General features: G+C 62.3%; 1 protein-coding gene across 1 annotated transcript in view; it reads right to left on the minus strand.

Annotated features, from left to right (window-relative positions):
- FAM20C (FAM20C golgi associated secretory pathway kinase) overlaps window positions 1–17,655 on the minus strand; it is a 36,489-nt gene that overhangs the window by 1,271 nt on the left and 17,563 nt on the right. Inside the window, exons 4-9 of the mRNA XM_037814050.1 lie at window positions 6,375–6,467; window positions 5,448–5,563; window positions 1,904–2,084; window positions 1,049–1,158; window positions 776–857; window positions 226–285 (exon numbers count right to left, since the gene is read on the minus strand). Of these exons, the coding sequence (XP_037669978.1) occupies window positions 226–285; window positions 776–857; window positions 1,049–1,158; window positions 1,904–2,084; window positions 5,448–5,563; window positions 6,375–6,467 (642 nt within the window). The remainder of the gene's footprint in view (window positions 1–225; window positions 286–775; window positions 858–1,048; window positions 1,159–1,903; window positions 2,085–5,447; window positions 5,564–6,374; window positions 6,468–17,655) is intronic.

Genomic DNA, 17,655 nt, shown 5'->3' on the forward strand with positions numbered 1-17,655 from the left:
CCAGGCCTTGGCGGCCGAGACGGGCCTGTGAAGGGCTCTGCACCCCACGGCCGAGGGCACGGGGCGCGGGTGCCCGGGTGCGGCCGTGTGGGGCTGGGTCGATGTGTCGAGCTCAGGCCGGGACTTGGGGGTGGGGGGACACTGCCCTCTCCGAGGCCTGCACGGGCCTCCCCTCTGCGGCCATGGGGTCAGGGGTCAGGGGTCATTGCGGGGGGAGGGCCGTACCTGCAGCACTGCTGTAAAGGCACCAGGATGGAAAGCTCATCGTGGGAGTGTTTCCCAAACCTGCGGAGAGGCAGAGCTGTCAGGATGGGCGTGAGGCAAGGGACATGGGCACCTACCCACCCGGGGGGCCCAGCAGGAGGGAGGCCGCCCGGTCCCACTCCAGGAGTGGCTCCGACACGGGGCACACGCGACCCCACGAGGGCTTCTCCCCGCAGGCACTGGGGGCCGCGGCTTCACTCTCCTGGGGGAGGGTCTTCTGCACCTGCTCAGCCCCTGCCTCACTGAGCGGGGGTCTTGGGACGCGCCCCCAGGTGGGTGCCCTGGCAGGTGAACACATAGGTGGAGCATCAGTGCCGGCGACCGGCTTGGGCTCCTCCAAGGTGGGCGGGGGCCCCCTGTGCATCACAGCCCTGCTCTTCCAGGCCTCGGTTTCCCCAGGGTAACATGGGCACCCCCAGCCCCATGGGCTCCACTGATGGGGCTGGAGCCTGGCTCCCCACATCGGGCCCAGAGTCATGGGAGACGGTCCCCCTCCGCAGACGGGGCTCACCCCCTTCCGTTGTCCAGGTGGATGATGAACGTTTCATTCCCAAACTTCTCGAAAGTCTCATAGTGGTGACGGTCCATGTTTCCTGCAGAGAGAGCGGAGAACAGCTGCAGCTTACGGGCACCCGACCCTGTGGCGCAGAGCTGTCTCCCCGCAAGACATGACCCTCAGCCGTCAGGAAACACCGGGGCGCAGCTCCCAGGCTTGGCCCGACTTGGCTGTGCCCCCGGGCGGGGCCGCTCCCCTGCCTGGCCCTGCCCAGCCGCACGGACGTACCCATGAGGAAATCGAACACAGTCATGTCCATGACGTCCAGGACCCGCTGGCCGCTGTCGTAAGGCGGCGTCTGCTTCACCTCCTCGCAGTAGTCAGGGTCCACCTCCCACCTGCAGAGACCCGGCGTGAACGGGGGCCTCCTCTGCGGGGCGGGGGGCAGGACAGTCTGGGGGCCACCCCACCAAGGACGTGAATTGGAGGGAACACGTCACCCCTCAGTGGCACAGCAGCGCACGGAGCTGCGGTGAAGCGGCCAAGTCGAGCCTCCGAGGTTGGAGCAGGAGCAGGGCTGGGAGGGCTCAGGGGGCTCGGGAGGGGGCTGGTCTCTGCTTGGGGGGGCTCGGGGAGGCGGGCTCGGCTCGGGGGGGCTCGGGGAGTTTGGGAGGGGCTGGGCTCGGCTTGGGGGGCTTGGGAGGGGCTGGGCTCCGCTTGGGGGGCTCGGGGAGGCGGGCTCGGCTCGGGGGGCTTGGGGAGTTTGGGAGGGGCTGGGCTCCGCTCGGGGGGCTCGGGGAGGCGGGCTCGGCTCGGGGGGCTCGGGGAGTTTGGGAGGGGCTGGGCTCTGCTTGAGGGGCTCGGGGAGGTGGGCTCGGCTCAGGGGGCTCGGGGAGGCGGGCTTGGCTCGGAGGGCTCGGGGAGTTTGGGAGGGGCTGGGCTCGGCTCGGGGGGCTTGGGAGGGGCTGGGCTCCACTCGGGGGGCTCGGGGAGGCAGGCTCAGCTCGGGGGGGCTCGGGGAGTTCGGGAGGGGCTGGGCTCCGCTCGGGGGGCTCGGGGAGGTGGGCTCGGCTCGGGGGGCTCGGGGAGGTGGGCGGCCCCTGTGTCAGGCCGGGTCAGGGGCCCCTCGCCTGCCCGACTCACTCCGCCTTCTTGCGCTTGTGGTAGGAGCGCCGCCAGGGGTTGCGCCACGTCTTCCTCTTGGCCAGGGCCAGGTCGGGCAGGAAGGCGGCCAGCGAGCCCTCGATCTGGTCGGGTCGGCCGCAGAGCGCGTGCTCCGTGGAGCAGTAGTAGGAGCACTCGCCGTAGAAGCAGACGTTGTTGGCTGGTGGGGAGGACAGCATGGTCGGAGGGGCCGCAGGGCTGCCCCCAGCCTCAGCTGGCCCGGCCCCCGACACCCCCACAGTGGACGGCAGGTCCTGAGTGGCCACGGGGAAGCCCCCAGCCCCAGGCCACCCCCTTCCTCTCCGTCCCCATCTCCTCCTTCCTCTCCCTCCTCAGGCAGAGCCGGCCTTGGACAATTACGGAAGGAATGGCCCGGCCACCCCGAGTTGCTTGCTGATACATTTTCATCAGCGACCCACAGCAAGGCAGCGTGGAGGGAAATCTTAGATCTCTCGGCTGGAGCTGTCCCCTGCCGGCCCCCGGCCCCACAGACCCACAGCCTTTCCCGGTCGGAGGCCCCAGTGGACTTGCCAAGGAGCACCGAGGGGGGTCGGGGCCCGAGGGCAGTGGTACCGTCTCGGGATGAGGACAGAGCACGGCCAGTCAAGGTCAGAGGTCACTACCGTCGCCAGCCCTGGGATGAGGAGGGCTTTGGGGAAAAAGGGTCCTTCGGTCTATTTTATTTTAATAATAATAAAGGCAGACAACTGGGAGAAAGCCAGGGTGGGTCAAACTGAGGAGGGACCCTGCTTTCCCAGCCACGTTGGGGACCCCTCTATCAGTCCCCTGGGAACTTGGGGTGAAATGGGAAGAGTCAGCTCTGCTGTGGCACGGGGGATCCCGGTGTCCACTGGGATCGAGACGGCCCTGCCGTGCTGCAGAGTCTGTGCAAGTCCTCTCTCTAAATGTGCCAGTGTCCCTGCACCCCAGGGAAGACGAGGTTCGTGACCTGTGTCCTGCACGGCCCCAAAGTGGGGGCCCCGGGAGGTGCGAGAGCTGGGGGACCCCACTGTCTGCTCCCACTAGTGTGCACCCCGATGGGAGGGGAAGCCGGGGACCCTTGGGGTCGTGGGGTGGCTGCAAGCTGCTGTGACGGTTTCCTGAGTGGACACATCGGAATATTCAGACTCAGCGGGCTGCACACATTAAGTACAGCAGCTATTGGAAGTCGCTCATACCCTAGTAAAGCTGTTTAAAAATGGGGATGAGAAACCATCTGCCTGCCCGTGGGCCCTAAAAGTAAAACAAGGTGCCACCTACAAAGTGCTCAGGGCAGGGCCATTGCCGTGGTGACAGTCACCTGGTGACGCAGGCCGAGACCCCCCATGGCTGCACCCTGGGGTCCTGCTCAGCTCAGGGCCTGCAGCCTGCAGAGCCCCAGGCCCCAGGCCCCAGACAGAGCCATGGGCCCTGGTTTCTCAGTTCTGAACCCCAGGCCTGGAACCAGACCCGCCCAGAACGTGGAGAGTCAGGTCTCCATTGCAACTGCTAAACCCAGGGTGGGCAGTGGCAGAAGAGATACTATTCCCCCCAAGTTTTTGAATTTCTGAAACATGTCACTATAAAAGCTACAATAAAACTCGCAAGATGGAATTAATAAGAAGCTGCTGAGCGTCCTGGTGCAGCCCGGAAGCAGCCCCGGCCACAGGTGGTCACGGGGAAGGGGGAGTGGCCCGGAGGTGCTGGGCCGTTGAGGAGGAGGCTGAGGGGGGCTGGGAGGGGCCGGGCTTGGACGGGTCTCGTGACCCCTGCAAGAGGCCCTGCGCTCAAAGTTCAGGGAGGAGGGACTCAGCCTTTAAAAGGGCTTTCCTAACCACTCAAGAGGCTCACGCGTGAGCTGGCTTCCTCTGAGAGTGGATGTGCTCCCTGTGACTCGGGGCGAGCAAGTTGCCACTGTCAGGCACGCTCAGGCAGGGATGACTGAGAAGCCCTGAGACCCTTCCGACCACAGCCTCACATTTCACCCCTTGATGTGGCCACGTGGGGTTGGATGCTGAGCAGATAGAGTGATGGGTAAGCACCCTGGCCCTGTCTCTCCGGAGATTCCCAACTCATTTCCTCTTATCAGTGGGCTCCGAGAAGAAGAAATGGCATGAGGGTCTTGGGGAATACCGGATGGCGAGGACGGAGCTGATTAACTTATGGATTCACGGGCCTGGCTCTGACAAATTCAAGAATGCGGATGAGAACAAGCTCAGAGTGCGTTACTCTGGAAAATCCTCACGACTCAGGCTTTGAGGGTGAGCTTTTCAGGCTCAAGCGAGTCAGAGGGCAAAGGTAACGCAGGGTCGGCCGGATTTACGGGACTGAGTGAAAGGAGGCTGAGGCGAGCCCGTGGGGCAGGGCGGCCGGATCGGAAGGCGGCCGGTGTGGACACCACCCTCGTCCGGGACCCGCACCCGCTCGTCCCCTCCCGTCTGCTGGGCCTGCGACCGCCAGGTGTCTTCCAAGGATGGGTGCAAATGGCAGGAGGCCAGTGACAGGAGCTCCGTGCAGCGCCACCTGCCCAGGGCGGGGGTTCTCACAGCGTTGTCCGGGGGGACCGGAGCTGGGGTGGACGGACGGGGAGCCTCCAAGCCAGCTCTGAACCAAGCCGGGCAGCCCGTTAGATTTATACTGAATGTGATTCACATCGAGGCGTCCACGTGCGACGTGCCATGCTAAGTGTGAAGGCTTTGGTAAGTCTCAGCTCTTCAGTGCATACGTATCGCACACCAGGTCGAGGGGTCGGCTCAGGACACGTCGCTCGGGCCTTGGCTGACGGAGGGGGCGGCGGGACCCCACGGCCATGGAGCGGCCTGTGCTGGTGTTTCCAGTTCTGGGAGGCGCCCAGGAACCACAGGTCTCCTCCAGCTGGGCCGGGAGCTTCAGAAGTGAATTTATTCTGCCTTTGGAAATGAGCAAGTGGTGGAAACGACGTCCACGCCCAGCCATGGGGCTGTGGTTACACGACCACAGTGCAGCCGTGTTGATGACCCGTTATGTTACGAGGCAGATTTATACACTGAGACGAAGGAAGTGAAAGCAGCAGGTTGGAGAACAGTATAGATGATGCTTTTTTTTTAAAAAAAATGTACCAACTCACGTTCCATCCTTGTCACGCAGCAGCGGATACGGAATGTGGGAAACCACAGAACTGGACACATGGGAACCCTGACGTACGCCCCAGACTTGCACTAACACTGGTGTGTTAATAATATTAGCGCGTCAAGCACCACACCGAGGAAGATGCAAACGACACGGGGGCCTGGGCACAGCGGGGAGGGGCACACGGGGACCCTGACGTACGCTCCGGACTCGCGCTAACACTGGTGTGTTAATATTAGCGCGTCAAGCACCACACCGAGGAAGATGCAAACGACGCAGGGGCCTGGGCACAGCGGGGAGGGACACACGGGGCCTCCACCTGTGCGAGTTCCTGTAACCCTGGAACTGCGGCGAGGAGACAGGTGGCTCCAGCTCACGGTGCTGCGCGTGCAGGAGCCCGGGTGAGGCGGGCAGGCTGCCCCGAGGGCGAGCTCACCTGGCGAGATGAAGAAGGTTCTCCACAGCTTCTTGTCTCGCGTGACGTCCCTGATCTCCTTCGTCATGTTGACCAACCTGCCGGCCACGGGGGGGACACGGCGGAAATCCAGGACCCTGGAGACGGGGCGGGAGGGAGACTCACGCAGGGCCCGTGCTCGCATCCGTCTGAGGGTCCCAGCTCCCTATCGAGTAACGCTCGCTGGCGTCTACGTTCTTTTCACAGAAAGGCCCTTTCTCGGGCTCGGGCATGTCTGGGCGGGTGAGACGGATGATGGCCTGGCCCTGGGGATGCCTATAGCCACTCACCTGGGACTTCAGACCCTAGAGAACGTCCGTGTGTGTGAGTCACACCCGGGTTCTCACGAAATGCAGATTCTGGTGCCGGTGGCCGGGAGCCCGGGGCTCTGCATTCTGACCGGCCCGGGGGTGCTGACGCTGCTCCTTATGACACGGAGCCTGAGGGCAGCTGGGCGCCCACTCACGGGGACACGTCACCCGCACGACCCACAGGACCTCATCCCCTTCTGGGGCCCAGGAGGCCTCGGGAGGAGAGCGTGGGGGCCGTGGTGCTTGGCGATCGCTGTGAGCCCCACTTCCTCCAGGAAGCCCCCCTGGGTCTCCCGATGTGTCCACACCCCTGCAAGTCTCTGTGTTGAAACAGAACAGCTAGAGCTCCTCCTGCCCTTCCCCTCCCTCCCTGTGCCCTTCCTTCCCCTCCTGTTTCTTCTTCGCTATATTCCCATCCACCCCCCACCTACCACTCATCAACAAATGCTCAGATGGCACAAGACCAGGGGGCTTCGTGCAAACCAAGGGCTCCAACGGGGCTGACGCTGGTTCCAGCCCCTGGGGCGCCGGGAGGCTGCCCCGCTGTGTTCTGTGCAGGGCTGTGCCCAGGCGCGGCGGGAGAGGGGCGCAGGCTCACCTGTCCAGGTGGAAGGCTGCGATCTCCGCGTTGTGCCTCTCATAGTCAGAGAAATAGAAGAAGTCGGGGGGTGTCTCCTGCTCCCTCGTTTGCCTACGAAGGCAGGGTAGAGACGGGAAGGCTTGTCACTCGTAAACCTCAGAAGGCCCTAAATTTCCTTAATTTCTGGGAATTTTACAAACTGGTTGTTAAACAGTCATCACAATTACATTTTATCAACTCGCAATGAAATAAACCACATTCAGACGGAAGCCAAAAGTGCCCGGAACTCAGCAGCCTGAGTGTCTTCCCACAGGCTGCTCCGTCGTCTGCTCCTGGGTCTGCGGGGGGCAGAGGGGCGAGCTCTCGGGGACCTCCTGCCAGCCGCGCCCAAGCCGCCGTCAGGAGGCGGCAAGCTCGGCAAGTCGGCATCCACTGACGGGCAGAGGGCGGCTCCCGGCCCCTGAGAGCAGCAAAGCCTGGGGGTCTGCGGTGGAGGAACCACCCCTCACCCAGCAAGACTCAGCCCTCTCCAGGCGGTGGACTTGGGGCCCCAAACCTGCCCTCTGCACCCCCATCGACGTCTGAGACAGAGCCCCCCGGAGGGAGTATGAGGGGGTTGGGAGGCTTTCTTGGGGTCTCTGTGGGTCCCCTTTCTGGAGTCTCAGGAAGTGATGTGTCTTTCAGCCCCCCTGACATTGTGGCATTTAGGGCCTGTACGCTCTGCCCTGCCTCCTCCCAAGCTGGGGTCACAGCACCTGCCCCCCCACAGTTTCTCCCACACGTGTCTTGTGTCTCTGCTCACGGAGCCCCGGAGAACAGCGTCAGCCTGAGAGGGGGTCCCACTGGCCACCAGAGCCCACCCTGCAGTCTCAACAGGGCCACCAGCAGTTGAGGCTCTGAGAAGCCTGTGGCCAGTGTGCTTAGCCCACTGTCCCCAGCCCCCCGCTGGCGGCGGAACCATTTTGGACTCGGCACGTTGCCAGGTCCGTTGCTTCGGAGAACCGCTGGTTTCAGCTTTAGGGGCAAGTCATTCCCGGGCCACAGAGGCGAGTCCCTGGCCTCCCCACGCCGCCCAGGGAGACGCCCTGCCTGGGAAGGAGCAGCTCGTGGGGGCCCTGCCCCCATCTCCCTGGCAGCCCCCGGCTCCTCATGTGGAAAGAGAGGGGGCTGCAAAACACCGACGACAGGTCCTGCCACTGGTTCCCACTGTCCCCTGGCGGAGGTGACTGAGCTCAGCGGAGCCTGGCACTGCCCTGGGGGAGCAGAAGGCAGCAGCGAGGGCCGGGCCTCCACGGGGCTCACGGCACAGTGAGGGGATCCCGACCCCTGTAGCCTCTCAGTCTCCCCGGGCCGACGGGGATTCCCCGCTCCCTGGCCCTGCCCCTCACTGGTGCCCCCAGGCCGATGATGCAGCCCCTGCCCAGTTCCTTCTCTCGGAAGCTGGGGGAGGCGCGTGGGGGTCAGTGCAGTTCTCCAGCGAGGGGCAGTTCAGCAGCAGACAGAGGAAACCTGCTTTTCATCAGGACAGAGAAAAGCCCTGCAACGGTTCGCAGACGTGCAATCACACAGCAAGTCTCCTCTCCGGAATGACCTGGAAACTCACTTACAAACCCACAGGTGGGATTTGGCTCAAGTCAGGTTCTCAGGCTGCACCCACCCTCCCCGTGGGGTCTTCCCCCTGCCTCCCCTGCACCGGGGGTCTCCAGTCTGCTGAGGGCTTCTCGTCTCTCCTTGCAGGAGCAGCAGACGCCCCAGGTCCACCTGGATGGGGTGACAGGACTGCACGCTGCAGCCGGGCCCCTTCCCAGATGGGTGGGTTCAGGGCGCCACGGTCGTGAGGGGAGCCCCAGGCCCGGCTGCCCTGCTGCCCCCGCCTTCCCGCGCTCCTCTCTTCCCCTGGTGAAGGGGGCTGGGGTGGGCCCCTGGCTCTGTACCACCCGCCGCCCCGGTGGGAACGGCGCTCGGACCCCATCCTGACTGAGGCAAGGTCACCGTCAGCACGAGAAGCCCCCAGCGGACCCCGACGCTGACGCAGCGTGGGAGGAGGGAGGCCCGGTGCCCCCGACACTGTCCGTGCGAGCTCGGCCTTGGGAGCCGGAAACGCTGCCCTGTGCTGGCCCAAGGCTCCTCCTGTGTGAAGCCCCCTCAGGCCAGCCCCCCACCCAATAAGGACTTGCCAGGACTGGCGGGAGTCCAGGCGCTCATGCGTGGCCCGGCCCGCGCGTCCCCCAGGGGACCCTTCCGCCTGGGTCTTTCCTTCCAAACCTGCGGCTGCCGGAGGGCTGGACCCCACCGCGGCTGACACCCCAGGCCCGGGTCAGGAGCCCCTCCAGGGAGGGTGGGTGTCCTGTGGGGAGGGGGCTTGGGCCTCGGCCAGCTCGCGGCTCGCTGCCTGGGGTTCTCAGAAGGCCATGGCGGGAGGTGCTGGCTTCCCGAGCTCCCGGGTGCCCCTCGCCCCAATGAGGAACTTCCTCCTCGGCCTTCCAGGAACAGTTCGCGACACGGGGTACATGGGGACGTGACCCCGGCTGAGGCAACGCGACACGCAGGGTCCGTGTGGGGGTCTGGGCCGGGCCCGCTGGCCGAGCCGCAGGTGCAGAATGTGTCTGTTTAAACAAGCGAAGCCCAGAAACAGCGGCCCGTGGCCCGGTACCACCCGCCCGGCCGAGAGGTGGACGCACCCACGGAACGGGGTGAGGCCGGACGCGGGACACGACTCAGCCGTGGAGAAGGACTGAGCGAAGGACCACGTTTACATGAAACACCGGAGCAGGCAGATCCGTAGACAGAGGCCGGCTCGTGGCTGGGCAGCAGGAGTGGGGTGGCGGCTCATGGGCACAGGATTACTTGGGGGTGACGGAAATATTCTAAGCCCGACAGTGGACGTGAAGTTACCAGAAACCACTGAATTGTACACTTTAAAGGGTGAGTTCTGTGGTTTGTGAATTACATCCCTATAAAGCTGTTAAAGATACCAATGGTATGAGAATAAACACAAAGCAGCGGTCGGTGGTGCTGGGAGAGCCGAGCCCATGGCCCTCAGGCACCTCCTCGGCTGCAGGCCCTGCAGGAGGTCGGCTGGGGACAAACCAGGGCAGGCCTGGGGAGGCCGCAGCGGCCCCCAGCCCCAGCAAGCTTCCAAGGGTTCGGGAGGTACAGTCCAGACTTCCTGGTGGAGCCTCCTGATTGGCTCAAATGTTCACAAATAAATTTCACGTTTTTTTAAAACACTCTGGGTTAAACCAATTATGACAGCTTCAGCCCTCGGTTCCTGAGCCTGCAGCTTCCGGGGTGCTGGATTTTGGAGGTAAAAAGTGGTCCTCACACTCAGGCAGGTCAGAAATCCTGGTCTGGGGGACATGGTCAAGGGGAGACAGAGACTGGGGGACGTGGCTGCAAGCCGGGGGGTGCCGGGGAGGCCGGGGGCCCCAGAAGCTGGAGGGGCCACGGAAGGGGCCTCCCCGGAGCCTTCGGAGGGAGCCCGTGTCGCAGGTGAGGACACAGAGAAACCTGCTGCTGAGGACGTGAACGCCTTCTCTCCATCTGAGGACACGAACGCCTGCTCTCCACGTGCTCTCGCACTTTCTGTCCTGACAGTGAAGAACCAGTGATTCCCTCTGATACAGAAGCAGATTTAACAGAACTTTAACCTAAAAACACTCAAGCACAATTTCCAAATGACAAAAAGTGGAAAGGCCTCATTATAATAACTGGGACAGACGTTTCATACCCTTCAATCCCCATATTAGAAAATTATACTGAAGAAGCTGAACAGTTAAAAGAACTGAATATTTTTCGAGAAAGCAGAAAGGCCCTCTCCACCTTCTTAGATACAGACACACGTAATCCCCTGGTCCTCTGAGAAGTCATAAATATCAGCAAGTTTGAATACAGTCCAAATCAAATGGATCTTTATCAATAAGATGTAGTGGCTAAACTGATCATAGAATAAAATAAGAAACTATATTAACCAGTTAGAAACAAGTAATACAAATCTCTTCAAATTTTTATATGAGTAAAACTATGTTACATTGCTCTTACAGAAATCATAGCTTAATTAGTAAAAATATTATTAGTAGAGTTTTACGGGCGTTCAAGGCTAAGTCTCTGGTAACGTGGATACCGTCATTTGATCTTTAACCCCTCGTGGATTGAGATGCTTCACTTGGTAAGATGTTCATGCTCATGAAGCATCATTTAATGTAAAAACAGAATATGACAAGTAAAGTCACTCTAAATCAAGATGCTATAAGTATTCTGTAACTCAGGCTAGAGGGAGCCCTCTGACCTCATGTCCAGCTGCGTCTGGAGGAGCGGGGCTCCCAGGCTTGGTAACGTACCACTTAATTTTTACGTTGTAAACCTGTTCCTTTTACCGTCAGTGCTCCTTCAGTAAAAGTGTGCTAAAGGCGAACTCTCGTCTTCAGTGCTCTTTACTTTAAACTGTTCTGTCCCTAGACTCTTAATTGAGTGGGGGGGTCACTTGATGAAGCCCAAACCCACTGAACCACGACCTGACGAGGCCTTTTCTAAGGAGCTCACGGGTTTGAGTGTGAGGAGACGCACCCATGACCCCGGCTAATGCACCCACGGCGACGGCCCTCAGCTCCGCCCGGCACGCAGGGGGGACACCTGTGACCCTAAACCGTGGCCCTTTCTACTTGCAGCGACTGGCCTCTGTCCGTCCACGCTCCGCCGACCCCCGCGCAGTCATAAATATCAGAGCAAGTTTGAATACAGTCCGAGGCGCGCTGGGCCCTGCTGCTCCGGCGGCCTCCAGGCCTGGCCACGTGTCCCTGCTCGGGGCGGTGCCCGGCAGAGGCGGCAGCCCCCGTCCTGCCCGAGGTGGCTTCCCTGGGAGCCCACGGCCCCAACCCACCGCGGGAGCTGGAACCCTGCTTGGGCTCCTGGCCGCCCTCTTTCCTGGAACGGTCCAGGAAGTTCAGACGAGTGGTGTGAAAGGGGCTTTTCTCCAGGTTCCCAGTGACTTCCTCCTTCCCTGAGGGCTCTGAGGTGCTCCTGGGCACACTTCCAGCCATCCCCAATGTCCACCCCACCCGGGGGACACTCCTGCTGCCCCCACACTCGAAACTCCTGTGGTGGAGCCGGCCCTGGGCCCTCCATGGGCAGCACAGGGCAGTGGAGGTCCCACAGGGCGAGGGGCCTCTGCTCAGGGCTGGGGCTTCCCATCCAGGACCCCCGGGGCCTGCCTGGGAGCAGCAACCCCCACACCCCAGCCCAGGACAGCCAGCCCTGCCCCTGCCCCAGATCTCACCTTCGTCCCAGCTTGAGGATGGGTCCTGGGGTGGTGGGACCCCAACACGAGTGCGTTGTGAAGTGGCCAGAGCCCCCATGGGCAGGGTGCTCCCAGATCCACCAGCCACCAGATGAGGGTGGCTTGTCACATGCCGCTGGGAGGGTGGGCTGCTGGTTTTTCTTCTACAAACACACTGTGCACTGGGGGGAGGCACTGGCCACCCTGGGCCCCGGGCACGTGGTGGTGGAGGCTGAGCCTGGGGTCCTGATGACCCCCCACCATGATGCACAGGGCCACCATCCCCGAGGCCCTGGCCCTGGGGAGACGTCGAGCAGAGACGCTCCCCTTGGACAGACCCGGCTGGGAAACGAGGGGCAGCTGGGCGCTGGTGCCCGTCGCTGGGAAGCTCTGTGCCCTGCAGAGCGGGCTCCACCCAGGCGTGAGCCCCTCGTCCACAGAGGAGGGGGTGAGGCCTGCGGTGGACAAGCAAGCCCAGCTCTGGGAGGGGGTGCCGAGGCACCACCCCTGGCTGCAGCCCAGGCTCCGGGGAGCCCCTCCGTATGTCCTTCCGATGGGACAGGGACAGCCTGCCCGAGTGGCTGGCGCTGGGGGCAGCCTGGGGGGCGGCAGCACCCCCTCCCCACGGCCGTTTCCCTAGACCCGCAGCCCAGTGGCAAGACCAGTCTCCTTGGCCCCAACTCCACAGTCCTGCCGGCGCCTGGGGGGCCTCAAAAGAAGCCTGGGCTGTGCCCTGGGCTGAGGGTCCAGAGAGAAGAGACGCAGCCCTGAGGCCCCTCTGCAGAGCTTTCCACAAATTTAAGTACCATTTGCACAGGTGGACGAGGGCTGAAGAAAGGCTTCACCCGGGTGACAAACACCCCGACAACCCCCCACCCCGATGACTCCCACCCCAACCACCCCCACCCCAATGACCTCCTCTACTCCAGGCGACCCCTCCCACCCTAGAACCTCCTCTGGTGCAAGCCCACCGTGCATCTCACGCTCGGCTCGCCTGAGTCGGAGCATTTTGTGGTCGAGAAGGGCCCCCTGGAAGGGACGAGCCGCGGTTGATTTTCCATCCTTCTGTGGATGAACAAGGGGCTGACCCGGGTTCGGAAGTTATGGGTAAAGTTGCCTTGAACATCTGCACATGTGTGCAAGGGTTTTCCCACCGGGTCTCGGCTGCGATGGGGCAGGGGTGTGATCCGTAAGGTTTCTGTGGTCTCGGCCGCTCCGGCACACCCTCCCCACGACCACCTGCGCGCCCTGCCCGGGCCCCTCCCAGCCTCTCCACAGGCCAGCGTGGGTGCCACCTCGTCCAGGAAGCCCTCCAGGCACCACAGCCACCAGGGTCTCAGCTGAGTGGGGTCCCTGTGGCTCAGGAGGGCTGCTGGCCTCCATCAGGGACATTGGCATCACCTGTGAGTTGTCCCAACACCCATCACCGATGTTGTCGGGAAACGCCTGGAGGGAGACGGGCAAGCAGGCCCCCCGGAGTCACCTGTTGGAGACAGGGCGCCGGGGTGGGGTGACAGACTGGGCTCCCCATCTGGCTGGGAGAGCTGGGGGGCGCAGGCCAAACCTCCGACCCCAGTTTCCCTGTAAACCAGGCCCCACCCCACAGAAGAGCCAACAGGCTGGGGGGTGTCCACCCTGCTCAGTGTAGCCGGCCCGTCCCTCTGATCCCAAAGCCCCTCACGGCTCAGACGCCGCCCCCGTGATGACAGAGGAGCTTGATTCCCTCTCACTGTGGCTGTGAAGTTTCACCCTTAAGTCAGCGAGTCGCAGAGAACAAGCTCCAGAGAGTCGGGTCCCCGTGGCCCATCAGCCCCAGGGAGGGGTGCAGCGGCTCCGCATGCCCAGAAGGAAGGGCCAGCAAGGAAGACGCAGGGGCCTGGAGCCACACGACCTCGCTGCAGTCGGGGTGCTCGGCTCTGAGCCCCAGCCTGGGCAGCAGGACGGCCAAGGGGTGCCCTGGGGGCCTCGTGGGGAGGCAGGTGCAGGCCGAGAGGACCGAGCCCTCTCCCAGGCCGCGAGCCACCTCCCTCCCGGCTGCCTGGACCCAGCGGGACCAGCCCTGTGAGAACACTCTGGAAAAGTGCTGAGCCCATCCGAACTGGCCCAGCCGGCTGCCTCGCATCCCCCATGTCCGGAAGGCCGGGGCTCTGGGTCAGCCGGCCCTTCTCCCGTGAAGACTTTACCTGACCCTCCAGGGTGGCTGAAGACGGGGGCTGAGACGATGAAGTTGGGGAACGCATGGGGGCACAGCACGGGTCGGGAAGGGGCAGCCTCTCCAGCGGGGCCACGGGAAGGGATGGGTGGGCCTTCTCTGGGAAGGGATGGGTGGGCCTTCTCTGCCCCGGGCCCCTCCACCTGCCTAGGCCGAGAAAGAATCAGAGCAGGGCTGAGCCCACCCAGGCCACCCACCCAGAGACTAAATAAAACAAGTTTTAGGAAAAGAACTCACTCTTTCAAAAAAAGACTATGTACGCTATGGGGATAAAGAGAGCCTTCCAAGGTTTGCCACGGTGCAGCCGGAGGGCAGGACTCCTGATAACTGCACAGGGGCGGGAAAGGCCTCGCTTCGGTAAACGCGAGTCCTTAAAGCACGGGGCGACTTCGGGAGCCTCTGAAGACGGTGGTTTTCACTCACTGCGATGTTCTTTGGTTGGGTGGAAAATTAATTCAAACTCTTAATCTCATATGGTCAATTTAGTGAGAATCAGTGAAAGTGACTCGAAGAAGAAATGTAAGTGCAAGGAAAGCCCAGTCATTTATGTTTAAGACAATTATAGTGGCTGAGACCTGATTTCAAAAGCAAAGGGGAGGAAAGACTGGCTGAGAGTCAAGGCCCTCCCGCAGCTCGTAGGGGAATGAAATTAAAGTGGACAAGAGTGCGCGCTCTCCAGGGGCCCTAAAAACGCAGCAGACACCTCATCTCTGCGTTGAGGCCCCGGTGGCTCATCCCCTTATTTAAAGGTGAGAAAGAGGCGAGCACCTGCCATGGTGAGTCACCGCATCGCTGTGCTCCCCCCAGGGAGCCCTAACGTTTAAAAGGATCAGTAGAAAAAATAAACTAATTCTAGGGTCGGGGGCTCGCATTCCAGCTCTTCACAGGATCCTTCAAGGGGCGTAAAGAACCAGACCTCGTCAAACTGCTTTTGAACTGGACTTTCAGTTTCTTCCTCACATGAGGAAAATGAAGACCATAGTCCACACCCTCCTTTCTTTCCTCCCCCCTCATGACAATCGGATCTTGGGCTCTCACCCCGGCAAGCAGCCCTCAGTTGTGCTGTTAGGAGAAAACGACTTCTAAACCGAGGGGACGGCCTTCCCAGAAGCCCCCGACGTGAGGCGAGACGGCCTGCGGGCGCGGAGGCCTGGGGGCCCCAGCCGAGGTTGGCGGTGCTGGCTGGGTGGGTCAGTCCTCCCCTCCCCGTCCATGAAACGGGGCGCAGCAGGGTGTGGGCCCAGAACTAGTTCCCTGAAGACGGTTTTCCTAAGTTTTAATGTTTACTCATTTCCCCACCGGGCTTTCTGCAATTGCTAGCAATTTCCTTTCCCTTTTATTTTATGAAGAAAAGAACCTTCTAGCTGCCAAATAAGAGCAGGAGAAGATGACTGACTGCTGTGGTGGCCGGAGTTCATGCCATTCTGGCCGTAAATAAATAACCGCGGCACCGGGTCAGCCAGGGTGGGCTTTGCTCCTCAGTTACCCGGCAGAGTCCAGCCATTGCGAGAAGTGGGCAGCTGGCGTCACCGCCGGGCCGATCCCCGGGGCGCAGGGCCTGAGAGCTGGGGCAGGGCCGCCCCCTCGGGCCACGGACAGGACCCGGCAATGATTTGTGGCCTGGGGTGACTCCCCCTCCTGGGCCTCCCGCTCCCCATCTGGCGGTGAGGAGCCCCTGCCCAGGGGTCGTGGCACGAGCTGAGGTCCCCAGGGGTTCTGCTGAGTCAGCTGTGGGTGGGCACATCTGCGTCCTCACCCCGGCCCCCAGGAGGTGCCCTGGAAATGGGGTTCTCCAGGATGTGAGCCCTTAGAAGGGGGCAGTTTGGTGGCAGAGCACATGCGCAATGGCAGGTCGGGGCCGCGCGGCCACAAGCCCAGGACGCCAAGGGGACCAGGAGCCACCGGAAGCCCGACGAGCGCAAGGAGCCTCCCTAGAACCCTGGGAGGCCAGGAGGTCACCCCACCTTGGCTCGGACCTCAGGCCTCCAGATCGGTGAGAGTGAACTCTTGTTTCCAGGCCTGAGTCTCAGTGCTTCGTCATGTGGCCCCAGGGCCCTGAGACACCAGCAACCAGAGCTGGTTGTTTCTGCTCGAGGCCTCTGCACGGAAGGCTCAGGCCCAGCCTTCCCCGGGGCTTGGGAGCTCCACTGGCCGAGGAGACGACCAGCCACGAGGCCGGGGCTTCCAGTTCTTTCCGTCAACATTACAGAGCAAGCACCTGTGTCCTCCGTGGCTGCCCTGGGACACCTGGACAGAGCGGGGAGCCTGGGGAGGGGAGAGCCTGGGCCCTTCTGCAGACACCCCCCGTGCACTCCTGGCAGCCGACCCCAGCGAGCCGGGATAGCCCTGTGCCTCTCAGCTGTCTCGTCTCTTTGCGCTGATTAGGACCCAACACGCCCTCGGCGAAGGGGCCCCATGGTGGGCAGCTGGGTGGGCGTGGGCCCGGGCTGGCTCCTGGAGGCTCGGGAGGCTCAGCTGTCTCTCAATAAAGCCTGTTTCCAGACTGTTCAACTTGCTTTTAATAATAATAATATTAATAAGGTTTATTTCTTTGCAAATCCAAAGACAATCCATGAGGCTGGAAACAACCTACATGTCCAACAGCGGGCGTCCCCCAGTTAATTCTATCTAAAGCGTGGACTGTGGCTGTTTGTGGGCAGTGGCACCGAGGCTCAGGGAAGGGGCTTGGCCAAGGCCACCCTCGGGACCAGCTCGGTAAGCTCCCCCGACGTGCCGCAGAACCACTCACGCCAACGGGCACTCGAGGGTCCCGTCCGCACAGCCCGTCCACCTGTCTCCAAATGCGTCCTCCGCCTTCCCTCGGCCTCAGGCACCCCTCTCGGCAACCCAGCTCCTTCCCGGCGGTGTTCCCTGCCTCGGCCTTGGCCACCACCGGGACAGCCCCCGCCAGGACAGGGCCTCCCCATGGGGTGAAATGGGTGGACACGTGGCGCTCACCCCAGCCCGCGCCTTCGCTCATTCACGCTAAACCACTGGTCGAGCACCTCCCACGGGGCCCACTTGGCCGGGTGCTGGTGACAGGGCTGAGCAGAACTGGGAGAACCACGTTGAAATCCCCATACACCCGTTCACTGCACACCTCGGAGATGTGCAGAGGGGCTTGGGGGCGGGGCTGGGAGTGGTGAATAATGGAGGAAGATCCTCGAAAGTGCTGAACACCAGGCAAACCTCCTGGTTTCACAGCCGACAGCCAGGCCTCTTGGCTGACAGACCCTCGGTTGCCATCTGCAGGGGACCCACGGGGTCCCCAAACAGGCCTCCACCCCAGGGCTGTAGACCAGCAGCAGGCCCGAGAGGAGGCAGCACCGCCCGGCTGTAACTGGACTGGGTGGTGATGACCCCGAGTCCCACATGAGCCCCAACACCCAACACACGCACATGCACACCCATGATGCACACAGACATGTGCACACCCATGCATCTATGAACACACGTGCACACGGGCACCCGCATGTGCACACACACCCATGCATCTATGAACACACGTGCACACACACCCATGCATCTATGAACACACGTGCACACGGGCACCCGCACGTGCACACACACCCATGCATCTATGAACACACGTGCACACAGGCACCCGCACGTGCACACACACCCATGCCTATTTGCACACACGTGCACACACACCACAAGCACCTGCAACCTGCCTCTTTTGCACAGAGTGGCACCCATGCACCCTTCTCTTTCCAATCATGAACGCTTGCCCTGAGCTGCTCCCCATCGGCCCCACGTCCCCTGCACTCTGCTCTGCAGCCAGCCAGGAAGAACTCTGCTCCACACCATGC

This window comes from Choloepus didactylus, chromosome 21 (genome assembly GCF_015220235.1).
Source record: "Choloepus didactylus isolate mChoDid1 chromosome 21, mChoDid1.pri, whole genome shotgun sequence".
NCBI classification, from domain to species: Eukaryota; Metazoa; Chordata; class Mammalia; order Pilosa; family Megalonychidae; genus Choloepus; species Choloepus didactylus.